The sequence below is a fragment of the Bos indicus genome, chromosome 25 (assembly GCF_029378745.1).
Source record: "Bos indicus isolate NIAB-ARS_2022 breed Sahiwal x Tharparkar chromosome 25, NIAB-ARS_B.indTharparkar_mat_pri_1.0, whole genome shotgun sequence".
In the NCBI taxonomy this organism is placed as follows: Eukaryota; Metazoa; Chordata; class Mammalia; order Artiodactyla; family Bovidae; genus Bos; species Bos indicus.
In genome coordinates this window covers 21,532,085-21,552,703 of record NC_091784.1, presented here as the reverse complement: position 1 = coordinate 21,552,703, position 20,619 = coordinate 21,532,085, and the positions used below count along the sequence as shown (strand labels likewise).

Genomic DNA, 20,619 nt, shown 5'->3' with positions numbered 1-20,619 from the left:
CCTGCGCATGGATAGAACCTGGATCTCTTGCACTGGCAGGCAGATTCTTTACCACTGAGCCACCTTGGAAGCCTATTATCCTTGGTAGCAAAGAACAACTGAATTAAGTCAAGTCCTTTACCTCCTGGCAAAATGACTGCCAGACAGAGATTTGGCCAAGATGACCAAGAATCTCTGGTTAACAGAGGTCTTCTTGCTAGAAAAAATAAACTTAAAGAGGTCTTAAAGTGGGAATTTTGCCACCACGGAGCTTTGCAATGACTTAACTCATTTTTCACAGAATTAATAATTCAGATCCCACACTGTTTCAGCCAGAAGTGGCCATAAACTGCAGAGAGTTTAACCAACCACTTCTAAAAATGGGGATTGATCCTGGGAAATGCTACCTCCACTTTAAGCCATCTCACTTGAGGCAAATGAAAGCTGTTAGATGATTTCATATCTTCATTAAAACCATCAAAGCAGAAACACACTGCATAGAGGTTGCCAAGGCAGAGAACATTTCCCCATGCTCCAGCAGCTTTGGGGAAGTTGGGGAGATACAGATCCTGATTATCTTGTGAGAAGGCATTACAGTGTTCAGTACTGTTTGAAAGAAATCACACAGAAGCCCCCTAAATCGAGCAATGCCATCAAGGCAGCTCCCTTGCCAGGCATGTTGATGAGGCTGGAACAAGAATGAGAAGCTGGGTGATACCCACACTAAGTGACACGTGCCTTTTCTGTGTTGGAACAAAGCTAGTTCAATCTTCAAAACGCTCAAGAGGTTACCTAAGAACACCGCATTTATAAATAGGGCTTCCAAGACCTCTAGAAAGAGGGACTGCCATCTCTCACCAATTTGGGGGTGATCCTGCAGCCTCCAAGCTACAGTAGAACATGGCATTCCTTTCTTTGCTTAGCTCAGGGACACCTACAGGTAGATATCTGACTTGTCAAGCCAGGAGCTGTACTGGGAAGTGCGTTAGGTTCAGACATCAGCATGCTGTCAATTGTAAGGGTCTGAAAGACAGCAAACCCTTAAGAGGTGTCATCACATACCATCTTCCCTGACTCCTCTCTCACACCTAGCCGCCATGAATCCATCAGCAAAACCTGCAACTGCACCTTCAGAAGATACCCAGCACCTGTCCACATCGCACAGCTCCACCGTTACCACCGCAAAGGCCTCTGCTAAACAGCCCAAGAGATCTTTTCAAGATGTAAGTCAGATCATAAGACTCCTTCACTCCAAACCCTCCAATATATCTCCTCGTTTGCTCGGGGTAGAAGCCAAAATTCTTGCAATGTTTTGGAGAGCATTTTGGCAGTACATATCTCCAGCCTTTAAAAAAGTTCTTCACTTGGACCTAGTAATTTCACTTCTAGAACTCTGTGCTAAAGAAAGAATCAGAGACCTAGGCAATGGAGCATTACTTATTAATAAATAGGAAAAAATGGGGGATCAGCAACTAAAAGTCCAACAAGAGGGGAATGTGTAAACCCTCCATGGGACCACATGACAGAATGAGACCCAGATGCTGAAATCAAGGTTTGGAAACATTTAATGGTGTGGGAACATCTTAATGATGGAATGTTAGACAAAGAATGCAGGACTGAAAAATTGTGTTTATATATCTATGTGTGTTTGTGTGCTAAGTCACTTCAGTCATATCTGACTCTTTGTGACCCTATAGACTGTAGCCTGCCAGGCTCCTCTGTCCATGGATTTCTCCAGGCAAGAATAGTTGCCATTTCCTCCTCCAGCAGACCTTTCTGACCCAGGGATCGAAACCACATCTCTTACATTTCTTGCATTGGCAGGTGGGTTCTTTACCACGAGTGCCACCTGGGAAGCCCTTTATGTATCTGTACTATGGTGTCAGTTTTGTTTGAAACAAACTAAAGTCCCAGTTCTTCTGCTCCTTGGCTGGGCAGCTGGGGTCAATCTTTGAGTCTCTGAGAATACCAGTTCATTCAGCTCTCAAAGTAAGAGGGGGAACATTTGGGTCCCGCAGTTTTCACTGTTGCATGGCACAGCATATTAAAAAAAAAGTAATACATATATCATATTAATAAAAATTTCATGCAAAACCCTGTAAGGCCCCAAACGGGGGCCTGGCCACGCTTCTGAGTTTACTTCCCATCACTCCCCTCCTGGTGTGGCCAGTCCAGCCACTTGGCCCCTAGATTTCCCTCAATCATACCAGCTCCCTGCTGTCCTCAGAGCCTCTTCATTTCTTGCGCCTCTGCCAAAGAGTGCTCTTCGCTCAGATCACACGTGCTTTGCCCCTTAACCTCCTCCAGGTCTTTGCTCCAACATCACCTTCTCAGTGAGGCTTTCCTAGCCTCCCTGTCCCGAACCACAGTGTCCCCTCCTGGCCACTGAAAACTCGCCATCCTCCACCCCTCGAATTATCCCACAACCCTTATCACCATCACACAGAGATGCAATTTGCTTATTTCTTTTCCTTAATGAATGATATTTTTTTTGCTTATTTGTTTAATGAATGATAAGAATGCTTGTGTTTATTTTTTAAATTAATTTTTATTGGAATATAGATGCTTTACAATGTTTCTACTGCTGCTGCTGCTAAGTTGCTTCAGTCATGTCCGACTCTGTGTGACCCCAGAGACGGCAGCCCACCAGGCTCCCCTGTCCCTGGGATTCTCCAGGCAAGAACACTGGAGTGGGTCGCCAGTTCCTTCTCCAATGCATGAAAGTGAAAAGTGAAAGTGAAGTCGCTCAGTCATGTCCAACTCCTAGCGACCCCATGGACTACAGCCTATCAGGCTCCTCCAGCAAAATGAATCAGCCATACACATACATGTATCCCCTCCGTTTTGGCCTTCCCTTTCAGGTCACCACAGTGCATTACGTACAGAGTTCCAGTAAAGAATCTGCCTGTAATGCAGGAGACTTGGGTTCAATCCCTGGGTTGGGAAGATCCCCTGGAGAATGGAATGGCTACACACTCCAGTACCCTGGCCTGGAGAATTCCATGGACAGAGGATCTTGGCAGGCTATAACAGTCCATGGGGTTGCAAAGAGTCAGACAGGACTGAGCAACTTTCACACTCCCCGTGCTCTGCAGTACATTTGTTCTCCACCTCTGTTTCAAATGTATGGACACCAACGGGGAAAGGGGGAGGGAAGAACTGGGAGACTGGGACTGACGCATATACACTATTGATACTGTGTCCAGAGAAGGCGATGGCACCCCACTCCAGTACTCTTGCCTGGAAAAATCCCATGGACGGAGGAGCCTGGTGGGCTGCAGTCCACGGGGTCGCTAAGAGTCAGACACGACTGAACGACTTCACCTTCACTTTTCACTTTCATGCATTGGAGAAGGAAATGGCAACCCACTCCGGTGTTCTTGCCTGGAGAATCCCAGGGACGGGAAAGCCTGGTGGGCTACCGTCTCTGGGGTCGCACAGAGTCGGACACGACTGAAGCGACTTGGCGGCAGCAGCAGCAGATAAGATCAACATACCATTTTTCTAGATTCCGCATACACATGTTAATATGTGATATTTGTCTTTCTGTCTTACTTCATTCTGTATGACACTCTCATGAGGTACATATATATATGATGGAATATTACTCAGCCATAAAAAGGAACAAAATTGGGTCATTTGGAGAGATGTGAATGGACAGTGCACTTATTTCTTTACTGACCATCTCCCTTTTTCCCCACAGAAAGTAAGCACCACGGGGCAGGGATTTTTGTGGTTTTTTCTTTTCACCACTCCCTCCCTGGGAACTGCAACAGTGTCAGGCACTGAAGATGCTCACTAAATATGTGTTGAAGAGGTGGCTGAGTTCTCAGCACCATATCCTGCACTCGCTCACCCAGCCTCCCAAGACCCACGTGTGAAAAGCCTAACGAAGGGCCGGGGCCAGTCTGTGGCCTTGGAACAGGCTCACCCATTCCTAAACATAGTCACTCAACAACTATTTATTGAGCACCTACTGTGAGCCACTCTGGGGACACACAGCCATGTATAAGACAGACAAGATTCCTGCTGTCCTGGAGTTTGGGGTCTGGTGGGGGAGATAGCTAGTAAAAAGGAAAAGGAACAAGACCATTTCGGATTGCAATACAAAGTCAGAAGTAAATAAAACAAAGTGGGGAAAAGAGATAAAGGGTGATGGGGAAGGTAAGTCAGCTAGGATTGGGTAACAAAGGAAGCCGTTACTGTCTTATAAGTGACATTTGAGCTGGAACCTGCACGATGAGAAGCAGCCAGATCTAGGATGCTCTGGAGGGAGAGTGATTCAGGTGGAGGAAAGCCAATGCAAACGTCCTAAAGCTGAGGCCTCAGCTCCCCAGAAAGTCTCTGACCCACTCTGAGTGATACCACATGCCAAGAGCATTTTCTCTCCCAGCACATCTTGCTATTGGATTTTTCTGCCCCTTGAACTCTTTAAAGGACAGTTCTTTCTTCCTTTTTTCTAGGATTTACCACAGTGTCTGGTGTGTGTGTGTGTGTGTGTGTGTGTGATTGTGTGTGTGTGTGTGTCGCTCAGTCATGTCCGACTCTTTGTGACCCCATGGACTGCAGCCAGCCAGGCCCCTCCATCTGGGCACGAATACTGGAGTGGGTTGCCATTTCCTTTCCAGGACATCTTCTGGACCCTGATAAGGAACCTGCATCTCTTGCATCTCCTACATTGGCAGGTGGATTCTTTAATACAAGCGCCACCTGGGAAGCCTGGTATATAGTAGGTAGTCAATAAATGCACATAGAACTAAAGTAATTTGAAAAAAAAACTTTATTTTTTGATTTGACTGTAATCAGAGGTAAAATCCTGAGGTGACTGTATTTAGAAACAGCATCTCTACAGGGCCAGCCCCTTTACCTGCCCCCTGCAAAGATCCCATCTGCCCACTGAGATCCAAATAACATGCTATCTCCTCCAGAAAGCCTTCCAAAATTCCCCCAACTGGATCTTATCTCCTTCCCATGCTATTATAGCTCTGCTTGCATCTCTCTTATGGTTCCTATCATCAGCTGACTTGTGTAAAAATTTTCCATGAACATTTCATAACCCATCAAACTGGGAGGAGCCCAGTCTTGTCCACCTCTGGGTCCTTAGTACTCAGCTCGATGAAGGAATGATGAGAAAACCAATGACCAATAATGAGAGCCAACACTTGGACCCCTTCCACATGTCAGAAATTTTCTGAGCACTTTTTTACATGATATCACTCATTCAGACCTCACTGCAACCCTATGAGTAGATGAGAGGATTGGTTCCAAATGGAGATAGAACCAGGGCACAGAAGACCCACTGGTTAGTGGACCCTACTCAGTGGTAGAACTGAGATTCCAATTCAGTCATTCTGATTCAAGAGCCCGAGTTTTTAATCACTGTGCTGAAAATGTCTTCTGATTTCCATTTTAAGTTCTTCTCATCCATGTACTCAGGGCTGCCCTCCTTCCCTCTTTTCTGTGTGCCACGAGGCACTGCTTCAATGCCAGCTCATTTGTCCACCAGCCTTGGGATGGATCTGGAATTCCTTCACCAGGCAGTGAGCACCTGGACCTGGAAACCCTGAGTGAGCAGGAAGCCCTCTCCTCGTCAGAGTCGATGACTATCTGCCCATCTGAAGGCAAGCTTGGGGAGCCCTGCTATCACAGACGCCCTCTAAATGGCTTCTGTTGACAACATATGGGAAGTCCTAGGGACAATTGTCCCCAGTCTAGCTCCTTTTCTGCAGCTAAAAAAGTATGCAGGAAGACATGGCATCGTCTTCCCCTCTTTATTCAGTGAGATCAAACTATCTGAGAAGGAAGAGTGACACCCTGCCCGACCATTATTTTTAAGTCTCACATCAGGCGTCACAGAGGGAGAGAAAAGGAGCTTTGCATCCTGAGATTTCAAAAAGACATCCTGTTCCACATGAGCCTCTAAATTGAAGAAACAAAAAAAAGCTCTGAACCCCTTTCACATACATTGCCAAGTCCCTAGTCCCTTTTGCAACACTGATGCCTGCAGGTATATAATCACCATGGAGATATGATATTCATGGGGGAGACCACTGATTTTCCACCAGCGAAAGCAGTGATGAAACCAGTAGTAAACTGGTGGGATATTGTTTTTTCCTTTTTAATACATGCTATGCCCTTTATTCCAGAGAAGGCAATGGCACCCCACTCCAGTACTCTTGCCTGGAAAATCCCATGGACGGAGAATCCTGGTAGGCTGCAGTCCATGGGGTTGCTAAGGGTCGGACACGACTGAGCAACTTCACTTTTCACTTTCCTGTGTTGGAGAAGGAAATGGCAACCCACTCCAGTGTTCTTGCCTGGAGAGTCCCAGTGATGGTGGAGCCTGGTGGGCTGCTGTCTATGCGGTCGCACAGAGTCAGACACGACTGAAGCAACTTAGCAGCAGCAGCATACCCTTTATTCAGGGAATCCTGTTCCTCTGAAGGCTAGGCTACTTTGTAAATACTGCAAGCTGCAATACTTTTCTGAATGCTCATATTTGTTCTGAGTTTTCCTTTGGCTTGTCTTCTTCAGTCATTAACACATCAAAGGAATCTGAAAGCTAGAAACATCTCTGGACTTACTTACACTGGATTTTCTGCAAACTCTGGCAGTGTTTCCTATGATGTCGGGGAATACCCCATCTCAGTAATTTTAGTTACTACATAGACTGACTAAATGTCACTCAATCGCAAAGAGAGAGAACTTACGATCTTGTCCACTTCACTTTCATTCATTCTGATTACATCAAGGAGTAATGTTTCACATTGATATTAGTATTTTTTTAACTGCTCTTTTTAGTATCCCCATTCTCTTTTGAACAAAGATAAAGCATGCTGCAGGCTTGGAACATTTTAGCCACTTTCACTAGCAAGAATTCAATTAAAAATAAATAAATTTTTTTAAAAATGAAAAAAAGTTCAATACCATTGTTATGTTTTCAATCTACTTATTTTTACAATTACTTCCTATTTGTGGCAAGTGATGCTGGCTTTCCATTTAAGGTGGTTTTCAAATAAAGTTGTGTTTTAAAACTACGTATTTCAATTATATTTGCATAATGGATGTTAGGTTTACAAATGCAAGCACCTCTCTTGAAGGATACACAAAAACCGATCTGGTGATTGTTTCTGGGAGGAGGAACTGCGTGGAAAGGGAAATGGGGTACAAAGGAGGAGAATGGTTTTCAGGGAAAATCCTCTGTCACTTTTGAAGTCTGTATTATGGGAAGATATTATCTATTCTACAATGTACACACTGGCAGAAGATAAACCCAGATTTTTATGAAAAATCAAAATTTTTTAAAGTGCTAACTTTAAAGTATTAAGAAAATAATAGAGGTCATGCCGGGTTTGGGCAACTATGAGGCGGTACAAAAATGTCTGAAGCCTGGAAAAAGCTACCCTACAAGGGCGTGGACTTGATGCTAGCCCTCCAAGGATGTCAATGAGAGGTCCTCGGGCCTTCACCCAGAGTGGACACCTTGGTTTTTTTACTTGTGGGAGCTAGTGACCACAGACCCTGAGAAGGAACCATGATTAGAGCCGTTGATTTCAAAGCTTGGGAAGACACTCCCAATGGACTTGTGTCCAGGAGATCCTGTGATCCTCAAGCCTCAGGTAACCCAACCAGTCTCTCCAGCCCACGATCTTTGGAAGCACACGCTCAGTAGTAATCCCTTGCCCCGTCTCTGCACCATCATCCTCTGAGGAAGCTGGGTGAGGGTAGCACTGGACCAACAGCCCGGCTGTGTAGCTTGACAGGCAGCAGTTACCTCTGAAATGCTAAGGTATCTCCATCACTGGTGGCTTTTACCCACCTCATCAAGCTGCCCATAGACTACAAAGCGCTCCAGCCCACCAGTGCAGCCCATTAAGAGAACAAAGTGGCAGCAGAGCTGGCCTACAGCAGCTTGGCACTGACTCCGGCAAATGGTAGGCATCTGACAAATAAACGGATTAACCCACCCTGGGATTAGCTCACAGGGCAGAGAGTCTCAGAGGTTTAGGTAGACTGCATGACCTTGCAGATCCCTCCACCCTGACTCACTGCCAGCAAGCCTATCTACCTCCCCAACTTCCCACCCCCACTGCTGAGCCCTCACTCATAGAAACAGCCCCCACTCCAAGCCCACAGAAGATTCTGATCAATGGGGAGCTGTGTGCTTCCATCCCCACCCCACCCACTCGGTCACCCAATCATTCAGGAGCAAGGCAGTGGAGGTCTAACCGATGAGAAGAAAATTATTCTACTGTCCTGCACACCAGGACAGTAGATGCAATGGAACATAGGCAAGCACACCTGTTGAGCATCAACCCTGCCCTGACTCTTCAGGGACTCTTGGGATGTGACTCCAAATATCTGGGCAGAACAGCAGCCAGTGAAGAACATGCCCACCAAAGCATCTTGTTCTCTCCTGGTGGCCATCAACTTACACATTCCCTCGTTTCAGGATAGGCAGAAGAGAGCATAGGTAGCAATCAAAAATCTAAAATGACTACAGCTCAGGCATTCCCTGGTGGTCCAGTGGTTAGGACTCCATGTTTTCACTGCCAAGGGCATGGGTTCAATTCCTGGTCGGGTAACTAGATCGCACACGCCACAGTTAAGAGTTCACATGCTGCGGTGAAGATCAAAGATCGAACATGCCCCATCTAAGACCCAGCACAGCCAAATAAATAAAGAAATATTTTAAAAATAAAAAAATCAAGTGGGTACAGATCCTTCACCAATCAGAAGGCACCCCTGCTGACTGCAGAGACAAGCAGGGTCTCAGGGGCTCCCTTCTGGGTCAGGCATCTAGTTGCTGGTCCTTTGTAAAGTCCAATGGACACCAGAGCAGAGGGCACCTCTGGGAGAGTGAGTTTCCATCCAGTATGGAAACATCATATCTCATGGACTCTAGATCCCATCAATCATTAGACTCATCCTAATTTCAGAGGTGTTAAAAGGTGAAAAAAGAAAATGTGTTTCTTAGGCTCTACGTAATATTTTAATATCCAAAACAGACTTAACAAAGTGTGCCAGTAGAATAGCACTAGGACCTGTCCCCCATGGCCTTTGGCCACATACCAAAGGCCATGGGGAAAGCCCAGTCTTCATCCCAGGCTCTTCCATTGTCCCTCCAAGCTCCAGGGGGATGCAAAGCCAGCTCTTCAAAAAGCCTCCTTGAGCGATGACAGTTCTGTTTGCTCAACCTGAATGTCCCTCGGTGCCTGACAAGAGCTGTACATGTGCTGGAACTAACTACTATATCTCCGGCTGCAGCGAGGCTGACAGAGAGCTACAAGGCGGACGAAGGATTTATGAACTCAGCAGGTTCATTTAATCAGCGTGTGTGACATCCTCCTGGACCGAGGCAGGAAAACCCCTTATGAAGACGTGTCTGCACAGACATTGGAGTTGTGCGTGTGGGTGCCCACGTGAGAACTGTGCATGCACACACATCTGCACACACTGGACAAACACAGGTCATCTGTGCCGTGTCCATCAGTCTGTTTCAGGTGGTAAAGCCTCCCGCGTTTACTACGTCTCTTGCCTTCTGCCTTTGGTTTTATTTCTTCTTAAAGTTTGCCTTTCTGGAGTTTGGCTTTGCTACTGAAATTTGATTCCCTGATTAAAATCAGCTAGATAAGGTGGTAGACCTTACTCTGGGCTTTTAATTCTCTGTTTCACTTAAACTGTTGCCTCCAGGGCAAATGCCCTGTCTTCTTTGCCTCACACGGTCCCCAGAACACCACTGCTGCTAAACAAATAAATAACCAGACTTGTGGAGTCTAAAATTTACAGAACAGGCTCATCTATCACAATTTTGACACCGGAGCACAGAGTCAATTATCACACATTAACTTGCTCTTGTTGGCATTTCAATGCATTTAGAGAAGATTCACTTCCTCTTCAGACTGCCTCTCCCACCCGCATCACTGAAAACAAGCAAAACAAACACTTTACACAAAACTCAGCTTCCCCTAAGACCGTAAAAACTACTGGACAATGCACAGCTTATGTCTCTTTATGAAAGATGAAGGCTCTGAATATTTGTGAATTCTGTCTTACACTCAACCTTTGATGCATTCCCAAATATAATCTTAGATTGAGAGACGCATTTTCATATACATTGTCAGACATCACTCTCTTTTTAAAGGTGAGCAAACTGATACCCAGAAATGAGGAGTGACTTTTTACCAATGCAGAAGGAAGGAGAGAAAGAAGAGAGGGAGGAGAAAAAGGGCAAAGCAGAGCTAAAAGTCGAACTTAGGGCCAGGACCCTTCCTAGTCTTTCACGGAACTACTTTTCTAGCAATTAGTTCCTCAGTCCCAGGTAGTAATAGCGGTAGGGAAAGAAGCTGATAGTTTTAATACTCATAGTACTGACGATGGTAAAAGGAGTGTTGGTAGTGAAACAGTCATAGTAATAGTGGTGATAGTGATAACATTACTGCCTTATCTTTATATACCGGGGAACTTTCCAGGACACTTTCATATACAATGTTCCATTCATTCTTCAAAACCACCTTCTATGATAATGGTTACAATAGGCATCATCCTATGACGAGGAAGCCAAGATTCAGGAAGATGACTCTGCTTCCAGTCACCCAGCTTAGGGGACCATCTTCCGCCTTCTGACAGCAGGTCCTATCCTGGGTCCCTTGTCCGTGTGGTCTCACTCTACCTCCCTGTCCAAGCAGCTAGTTGACCCCACCCAGCACACCCAGCTGCTACCTGGAGGAACCAAGTGGGAGGGGGAAGCTGGCCAGGTGCAAAGAGGAGGGAAGCTTCAGGGATGGGATCTCAGAAAAACATCTCAGGGGCGGGATCCCGCCACAGAATGCTGGCCTCTCCCAGGGTGGCTGGAACCCAGCTAGTTCCAAGATGGGGTTCAGGCTGGGGGTCAGAAAATGCAGATTCTGTCTCCCAGTCTCTGGCCGATGGTATCTCTCTGGCTGTATCATTCTGTCTTCAGGCACTGTTTGTCAGCTCCTGGTTTATCTCCACTTACCCACAGAAAGAAGTCTCTCCTTTGATTTTTCCATTGTCTGTCTGACTGGGGCCTCCAGACCCTGGAAGTTATCCCCAGGGGCTTTGAGGAGATCCATTGCCTGCCACTCTGCAACCCCATCTTTGGAAAACATGGTCCCCCACAACAGGCACAAGGGCTCTTTGGCCATGTCTACCTAGTGGATGCTGGCTTTTTGGTGGCAAGCTGTGCAGAACAGTGGTTAGAGTACTCGGCTGGAAGTGCACATACATACGCAGTGTACATGTATAAATCTTTGTGGGACAGTGCATGCCGATGACTTTTGGGCCCAAATTTCATCCGCTTGCTTTGGATCCCATTCTAGATGTTCTCTTTTCAGGTTGCAGTTTTCCCATCCATGAAATGATAAAGGCAATGGGAAGAGACAGAAGCATCTTATCACCTGCCATCCAACTCATGGACTTCAGGAATAAAGTGAGAACGTGAGTTTTAAAAGAAACCAGGTATTTCCACCATTTCTGCAATTAATGCATATTACTCGAGTGATAATAAAGTATAGGACACATACAGAGAAATGTTCTGGAAATTACAGAAACAGCATCCAAATGGGGCAGTATGACTTTATATACAGAAATGACAATCCGTACCCGAAACCCTGGACTCTGGGGGTGCGGATTTGCAGCCCCAAGAAGCACAAATCACACGGCCCCTCCTGAAGCTGCAGGCTCCCAGCCTTCCTGGGGAGGTGACAGGAGTGAGGCAGTTAGTACCAGACATGCGGGCTAAATGCTCTTTTAGAAATATAAAGGGGGAAAGGGATGGTAAGACAGACCCTGGGAAGTGGGGGGAGCAGAGAGAGAAGTGGAAGAAGCTGTCAGCATGCTTGATGTTAAATAAAACCTACCAAGACTCAGCTGAGAATTTTAGCAGAATCCAAATGTGCTATAAAAAAAAAAAAAAAAAAAGGCACGGCTCCCATCTCTAAGGTTCACAGCTAAGCTGGCTTAGAATCACACATGCCAAGGTTAAAAATAAAAAGCAGCCATCCCTGAATGACACGGGCTTGGAGAAGGAAGGTATGGTGTTTGGTGGTGGAGCACAAGAGAGGGAGTGCAGAGGCTGGGTGCAGGGAATAGGTGTTTACTGGAGGGCTCAACAAAAGCCAGTGCTCAGAATTGTGCTATTTTGCACTTAAGAGGCACTTCACTTTAGCAAAGGGTTTCATAATGATCCTTAGATTTTCCATCCAGGAAACCCTGCCGTGCAAGAGAGTGTGGCCATGGCTGACCCACATCACACTCTGCTGTTTGATGCGTTTGCCTCTCCGACTCTGGGGTCTGGCTCTGACGCTATCCTCGGGTACTTAGTACCTCCTGGCGGGATGTCTGCGGGTCACAGCTTGGAAAGCAGCGACGTGCCATTCTGTGCCACTCTCTCTATTCCAGTGAGCCAACATAACAGTGCTGTGGCCACCCACAGGCCAGCCATCCCCTGCTGCTCACCACTGGAGATGGGCTGCGTGTCTGCCTCCTGAGGACTGGGCATGTCCCACCCCTGGCCCCTTAAACCATGACCAGGGCTCCCAGGCCAAGGGGACAAGTTGGCCCTGTTGCTCCGATTCTTACAAATCCATGGTTCCATAAGTGAGGCCAGTGGGGTCCTCCTTCTAATGAAGTTGTCCTTTATCCAATATGGTTATGACTTTCTACCCCCAAAGGGTTTACTTTAACATAATTATCTTAAAGAACAGCCTCAGCTACTGTGTCAGCTACCATGTTACCCACCCACCCAGTTCCATTACTAGGCAGACATTTCTAGCAAGTCTTCAAGGGGTCAGGTGAATGGTGAGAATTCTGTAACCCAGGTGTTATGGGGAGCCCATACATTACACCACCCCCAGGGATGCCCTGCTCAGCTCACACATGGGCCAGCCCCACACCTCAACACCATACAGGGCTTGGGAAGTAGATAGGCATTTAATAGTGGAGGCTGCTACCTTCCAGAAGCTTCAGGCTATCCCCAGATATCACCAGCCTGGGTGACTGTCATCCCTGACAGTGCAGTGGGGGAGTGGGCAGTCTGCTATGACTGGCTGCCCTCTGTGAACCTAGATAGCTTCCATCTGAGGGGCCCACCAGTATTTCGAATTCTATATCCTGGCTGCTGGCTTAGAAACACCGCCCAGTGCAAAGTGTCCCTGTTACACCTTTCAAGCACTTAGAAAGCCCTTGCGAGGCCAAAGGGTCAGGGACCTTTCCTGCTAGTTGCGATGGACCAGAAAATCAAGGCTCAGTGAGTTTTTAGGAATTTGCTCAAGCTAAGTGGCAGAGCCAAGACTCACATCCAGGGTCGTTTGAACTATTTGAAAACATGAATTCAGGGTCAGAGCGCCTGGGAGTCTCAGACCAGATCCAGCAGCAAATACCTGGAGCTGAGAACGAGGCTCCAAAGGGACCTTTCTCCCGCCGACACCTCAGGGGCCTCCCTGTCATTCGGCCTGAACTCCGGGGACCTCGCCCAAGCGCAGGACCCTGCCGCGACGGGGCGCTGTTCGAACTGTCCCTTCCCCAGGTCGGTCAAGATGCCTGGAAAGATTAGGCCAGGCTCAGGAGACGGCTGCATTCAGGCAGCTCCTGTCCTGGCTGCCCCTTCCCCTGGCACCCAGCTTTACCCCAGCGTCTAGACACCGAGCCAGCCCTCCAAACTGGCCCGGAGGTCAAGCCAGCGGTCTCCCTTCCCTTCTGACGAGTCCAGAGTCAACTGCCCTTTGCGGTCCAGGAAACCGGAGCCGGTCTACACCATCACTGGGAAGTTCCGGGTAAATCCTTCGGTTAGAGTTCCCCCAAGTGTCAGTCGGAACCCACATAGCCAGCCGAGTAAAGGGGTGCGAGGGCTCAGGAGGTGGCCCAGGGGACGGGGCCGGATGGAGCCCGGGCGCGCGCGGTGGGGCACCCCTCCTTACCTGTACCAGTCCAGCCCGCGGCCGTAGTTCCTGTCGAAGAAGTGGGGCTCGGTGCCCAAGGCCCGCACGTCCGGGTGCACGCGGATAAACTCCAGCACGGCGCGGGTGCCCCCCTTCTTCACGCCCACGATGAGGGCTTGGGGCAGCCGCTTGGTACCCAGCTTCGGCGAGCCGGAGTGGTTGGACCCAGAGAGGCGAGGGGAGGGCGCGCCGGCGGCGGGCGCGCTGGGAGCGCCGGGCTCGCCGGGCGTCGGGCCCGAGGGATCGCAGGGGCGGGACTCCTGGAGAAGTTTCTGGCCGCCCGCTCCGGGGCCGCGGAGGCAGCGAGGGGCGCCGAGGAGGCGGCTCTGGCCGAGGTCGTCGCAGCAGCACAGGAGGCTGTAACACAGGTAAGTGCAGGAGAGCGAGAGCGTGAAAGCGAAGAGCAGCCTGCGCGCCCTCCGCGGCTGAGGTGGCCCCGCGCGGCCCAGGACCCTATAGGCCATGGCTCCATGGGCCCGCGCCGGGGGTCATGGTTTCCGAGGGGGCGCCGGCGGCGGAGCTGCTGGGGCCCTGCGGCCGCCTAGAGGGCTCGCGCGGCGCGGCCCGGGCCACGCGGGTCGGGCGTAGGGGGCGCCGTCTTCTCCAGGCGCTGCCGGCCCGGGCGCGCACCGTGCCCCGGGATCCCCGGGGCGGCGGCTCCTCTGGGAACCGGCGGCGGCGCCTCCGACATCCCCGCGTCCTGGGCGACGGGGCTCCGGCTAGCGGGGAGGCTCCCGGCGCTCCTCGGCTCTCACGTGCGCCGGGCTCGGAGCGCGCCCAGCGCCGGAAGCCCCATCCCGGATCCTCCCGGCTCGGCGTCCCGAACGCTCGGCGGCGGTGCGGGCCGGCGCGCGGGCCGGACGGTGGCGCTGGCGCCGGCCGCGTTCTGACTCCTCGAGAAATGCCGAGCGGAGCGCGCTGCCGGCTCTATTTAAGGAGTCGCCTGACGTCAGCCGCGCGGGTCCCCCGAGCCCGCGCCCCGCCCGGGGACCCGGCCCACCCCCTGCGCCCCTACTCTTTACCCCTTCCAGGGACACACCACCCCGGGGCCTCCCCACGCATGCCGCTCCCTAAGGAGCCCGGGCCAGCTGGGGTGGTGAGGGTGTCGAGGCTTTTTTGCTCCTCCGGGAGGCTGGACACCCCGGCCACGCGGGCTTCCCGACACCCGGGGGTGGGAGCCCAGGTCGAGATTGCGCCAACAGCTAGACCCAGAGACCCTGGCGCACACGCAGGCACCCCGCGCTGATGGAAGGTCCCCCCACACTGACATACGCGTGCATGCACGAACACAGGTACATACGTACCTGAGCGGGACACACACCCCCCGCAGCCCTCATGGGGCAGGGCGGGAGAAATCTAACCTGGGCATAGAAACACCCACAGGGACACTCCCTCTTCCGCCCACCCCCTCTTCCCCCAACGGACACCCAGAACCCCGGATCGGACATCCTGTCGGGTGCGCACGCAGGCGCGGGACTGGACACACGCTCTAGACGGGATGGTGGAGGAGCCGAGCCTGAGTGAGATTCCGTGACTATTCGGGGAGCTCCTTAGCCCCCCGCGCGCTGACTCACACCAGGCGGCTCGCTCTGTCTCACACCCATGAAGCGTGCATCCCCACCCACTGTCACTCCACCTCCCTCCAGGCCTGGCTGGAGAGCGAGTCCCAAAGGAGCGGACTCCGCGCGGGCGGCGGGAGGGTCCTCTCAGCAGCCGCCCCCTAGCGGCAGGCTGCTCCCAGGGGAAACTGACCAGGGTCCCAGAGCATCCCTGAGATCCAGGACGTCCCCCAGTGGCCCAGGGAGGACTTTATCCAGGAGCGGTTTCTCTTCCAGTGAGTCCTGCATGACTGCCCCAGGACAGTTCTCATGAATTGTGCCCAGAACAGGCCTAAGTGAGCAACCCCATTACTGCCCTGAATGACCCCACTAGTTGAAGCAGAACTGTTCATCAGACAGTCCTCAATGACCATACCCAAGAATGAAGCTAGGCTGTCACTCCAAAACAATGCCATGTCATCCTGTCCAGGTGTTCACCAAGTGAGTACCCCGTGAAATGTATGCGTGATGACCATCACTCCCACTGCACCCCTCTGAACTTTTTTCAGGGTTCATTCTTCAGAAAATAATCTGGTCAAGCTCTGTGGACCTTAGCCCAAGCCAGGGAATATTTTGACCCCAAGCCAGTCCCATCCCTAAAAATCTTAAGCCAGTCCCTCCACTACTATCGTTTTCTTCAAGCACTGAGCATGTGTTAGCTCATTTAATATTCACCACAACCTACGAGATTGCTGCCATTATCCTCACATCATGTCACTTCCTTAATCCTAACATTTATTGAGTGCTTTCTTGTGCCAGTAACATACAAATCACTTGGCATGCACTACCTCATCTATCTTCAGAGATAGGTACTGTTATAATTCCTAACTTACAGTGAGATTAAGGCTTAATGAACACATATTCAGTAATTGACGGAGCTGGGATGAAACCCAGGCAGTCAGATTCCAAGATTCGAGCACTGGTTACAGTGCTCTGCAGTTTCCTTACTTCCTTTGACCCATTCCCCACATAATTCCATCCTAGATCTGAACTAATTTGTCTGTATCACTTCTGAAGTCTGACACCTGGGACTGAATTCCAGGTGTAGATTGAAAAGCTCAACAGACTGAAAAGTTCAACAGGACACCCCCTCCCTTTTGTAAACTCTGTTTCTAGGAATGCCACCCATGACTCCATTATCTTTTCCTTGTAGCTGCATCACACTGCTGACAGCTTAAGCTTGCAGCCAAGTAACATCTCTAAGTGTTTCTTACAAGTGCTGCTGATTAAGGCACATCTGCCCCATACTGTGCTTGTACAGTAGACTTTTTTGGACTTAGATACTTACACATTTGGCCTGATTAAATAGTATCTTGATCTCATCATTTCCCTCCTCCATTAAAAAAAAAAAATGTCTACTTGAATCATGACATTGCTTTCATTTATTCAAAAAGAAAAAGTAGAAAGAATGTATGCCAACAGCTTTACCCTTGATTCCAGGTATACCTTGGGCAAGTGAGTTGACATCTTTGAGCCTCAGTTTCCTCAGCTGTAAAACAGGGAGTTATGATAACTTAAACTTCTTGGGGTTCTGATGTTGTGTAATTCTGATTCCATTATTCAACGCATGAACTGTTCTATTGACATCATGTCGTCTCTGTGTTTGATTACAATTTAATTAATTCCTCACTCAAATTCTTAATAAAAATGTCAAAACAAATATGTTGAAATAAGTTCTAATATGTACTTTCAGCAGTTTTCCACATTGCAAACCTGCTATTTCAACACTTCATTGTTAAAGTTACAAGGTTAAATGTGGCTTAATCCACTCTGACAGGTGTTTTTTTTTTTTTCCCCTGGGTGGAAAAAAACATGGATATAGCCATTTCTGATAATTCTGTGCTTGATTCAACTTTCAGATTAATTTTGTATTTAAACTAATAAACTCAGAAATTTCTGGATATTCAGATTCATCACAGCCAGACAGATTTCCCTCTTCAGACTTCCAACCAGAGTAATGACCATGACCGAGACAAAATTTTTCAGGGAGTGAGACAATGGACATACCTGTGCTTCATCCCTACCCATATCTTTCTCCAGAAGTGCCAAGATTTTCCTCTGGGGAGTTCAGGTCAGATTATGTTGGGTTGCTGCTGCTGCTGCTGAGTCGGTCAGTCGTGTCCAACTCTGTGCGACCCCATAGACGGCAGCCCACCAGGCTCCCCCGTCCCTGGGATTCTCCAAGCAAGAACACTGGAGTGGGTTGCCATTTCCTTCTCCAGTGCATAAAAGTGAAAAGTTGTGTGGTTTGTTAAGTAGCACTCAACTAAACAAGATATAAGTTTACTTTTCTATCACAGAAAGATGATTCAGGGTTGACTTGTCTCCACAGTGTTAGGGACCTAGGCTCCACCATGAATTTCCTCCATCCCCAAATCACTATGTATTCAAAGATGACTTATTCATCTCCAGCCATACTGTTCACATTCTGTACATAGGAAAAGAAGAAAGGACAGATAATCCTGACATATTCCTTTGAGGACATTTCCTGGAAGTGATCTCATCACTTCTACTTGTATTCAGTGGATCTGAACATTGTCGTCCAGCTTTTTAGCTTCAAGAGATCCTTTGAAATGTAATCTCGATTCCAGATGGTTATATTCCTGGCTAATACATGAGTGTTTCATGACCCAGAAAGAACCTGAACAAAACTTATGGAAGGCAACTCATAATCTCTACTGGTCTTGTAAAGTTTTCCCTCATTCTGTTCCAATGTGATTTGTGTGAGCTGAGCCTAGTTCAAGGGCAGGCATTATGACCAAGCCCTGTCAATCACAATTTTCTAATCACAGTTCATTGAAAGCAACTCAGTGATTTCCAATGAGCATCAACCACAGAACTTTTGTTGAAACTATTGGAAACAGAAACTTTTTCTTCTGAGATGATTTTGTTGTAGTTGTTGTTGTTGTGTAGTCACTCAGTTGTATTTGACTCTTTGCGACCCCATGAACTATAGCCTGCTAGGCTTCTCTGTCCATGGGATTCTCCAGGCAAGAATACTAAAATGGGTTGCCATTTCCTTCTCCAGGGGATCTTCCTGACCCAGGTGTTGAACCCAGGTCTCCTGCTTGGCAGGCAGAGTCTTTACCACTAAGCCACAATGATGAACTAGTACAAAATACTCCCAAAGTTTCCAATGGCAATCTCTATCATCAAGAAGGGAAACCCTGGGGAATGAAGCAAACAGAAAGGAGAGCAGGACTGAAGGAGAATTGAATTCCTGGTAGTATGTAATCTAGCCATGCCTGAAGCGTGGTCCCTCGACTTTTTGCTCCAAGTGATTCATTACCTTTCTGTTACTTGGAATTGAAAGAGTCCTGGTTAATACAAAAATCAATTGTCACCTCAGTTACAAGGAACAGGGACCATTCTAATTTTAAAAAATTATGGAAGTGGGCTGGGGCTTATTTTTAAGGATATACACAGACTAGGACTGGATCCTCCAAACTTTGGGCAGTCATAGGATCCAACCACTTTCTCATCTGCTCTAGTCCTCTTTATATCTTGTTTTCTTCTGACTCTTAATTGCTTTTATGGCTTTATTTGCAAATCAGTAAGGGCTACTGAGTTACAGGCAACAGAAACTGACTCCAGCTAATATAAACAAAAAGCAGAATTTTAAATAGCTCACACAGGAAAAAAAAATACTCCAAGGTAATACACAGATTTAACAAGAAGTCTGGAGAACTGGGCTCATAAAAAGAATAACAACCATAGAATTCATTCATTTCTGTCTCATCCTTTTCTTTCTGAGTCTTTGTTTTCTCTTTTTTACCAGCAGTATCTTGAATCTTCCTTCCCACTCTAATACCCTTCATGTAAGACCTTGAATTTGAAATTATAAAATAAGGACATTTTCTTTCCCTTAAGTCTTTGGACCCAATCAAGTCTTATTATTCAGTTTTATTTCAGTGTCATTTAAAAAAATTTTCCCTAGTGCTGAGTTTTGTAAAATGTGAGAAAAATTTTCAGAAGAGGGTGGTTCTGATGAGGCAAAAGACTGTGAAATGAAGTCATATGGTCTGCAGCTTGTGTGAGATGAAAAGTTCACATCTGAGCCAAGAGGATGTGAATGAATATTCTACACTTAAGAAAGAAGCTGAGGGTGATGATGAGAGAAGATTTTACTCATGCTTCCTTCTCTGGATAAAATCAGAGGGCAAAAGTTCCAGGGACCAGCTACCGCCTATAGAAGGGAGCCAAATCTAGACCAGGAACCGTGATTAATTTTAAGAACTTTGTAAGATTACAAGCCTTTTGTCACTCTCCATGTTGATTTACTTCTGCCCTTGGCAACGATAATCATAACAATAACAGGCACTCCTTACTGAGCATTTGGGGCTTCCGAGGTGGCTCGGATGGTAAAGAATCTGCCTGCAATGCAGAAGATGTGGGCTTGATCCCTAGGTTGGGAAGATCCCCTGGAAAAGGGAATGGCTATCCACTCCAGTATTCTTGACTGGGGAATTCCATGGACAAAGGAGCCTGGTGAGCTCCGTGGAGTCACAAAGACTTGGACTTGACTGAGCAACTAACACACACACACACACACACTGAGCATTCACTCAGCAGTAGGCACTGGGCAAAACATTTAGATGCGTTACCTAATCTAATCCCCTCAATAAACGTGGCACAGATTGTTACCATCCCTATTGTAAAACTGAGGAAACCATGTCAAGTAGATTGAATTTTCCATGTTCTCAAAGACACTGCAGGGGGAAGAAGGGGCAAACTAGTGTAAAAAAGCATAAATGGAGAGATTGACAATCAGCTTTACCCATAATGCTCCCTTGGGTCAGTGCTGTTACACACCCCCACCTTCCCTCCTGCATTATTTAACCCACATTGTCTTATCTCCACCGCATCTCACCATCTTGCCTTCCTACTAAGACTGTGAATTCTTTGGTGGTGGGGATGAAACAGTTAGTTCCAACTTAGCCTGATACTTGGAATTTGGGTGCATTTTCATGTAGGGACTCCCTTGGTTTCATGTTTTTGAATTTTTATTAATTTTGGTTTTTGGCTGTGCTAGGTCTTCATTGCTGTGTATGGGCTTTCTGGGCTTTCTCTAGTTGTGGTGA

At 48.0% G+C, this 20,619-nt stretch overlaps 1 protein-coding gene across 1 annotated transcript in view; it reads right to left on the bottom strand.

The window, feature by feature from the left end:
• Positions 1–14,802, bottom strand: part of HS3ST2 (heparan sulfate-glucosamine 3-sulfotransferase 2) — a 116,791-nt gene extending 101,989 nt beyond the window's left edge. Inside the window, exon 1 of the mRNA XM_019988380.2 lies at positions 13,920–14,802. Coding sequence (XP_019843939.2) covers positions 13,920–14,404 — 485 coding nt within the window. The 5' untranslated portion in view covers positions 14,405–14,802. The remainder of the gene's footprint in view (positions 1–13,919) is intronic.
• Positions 14,803–20,619: the final 5,817 nt, after the last annotated feature.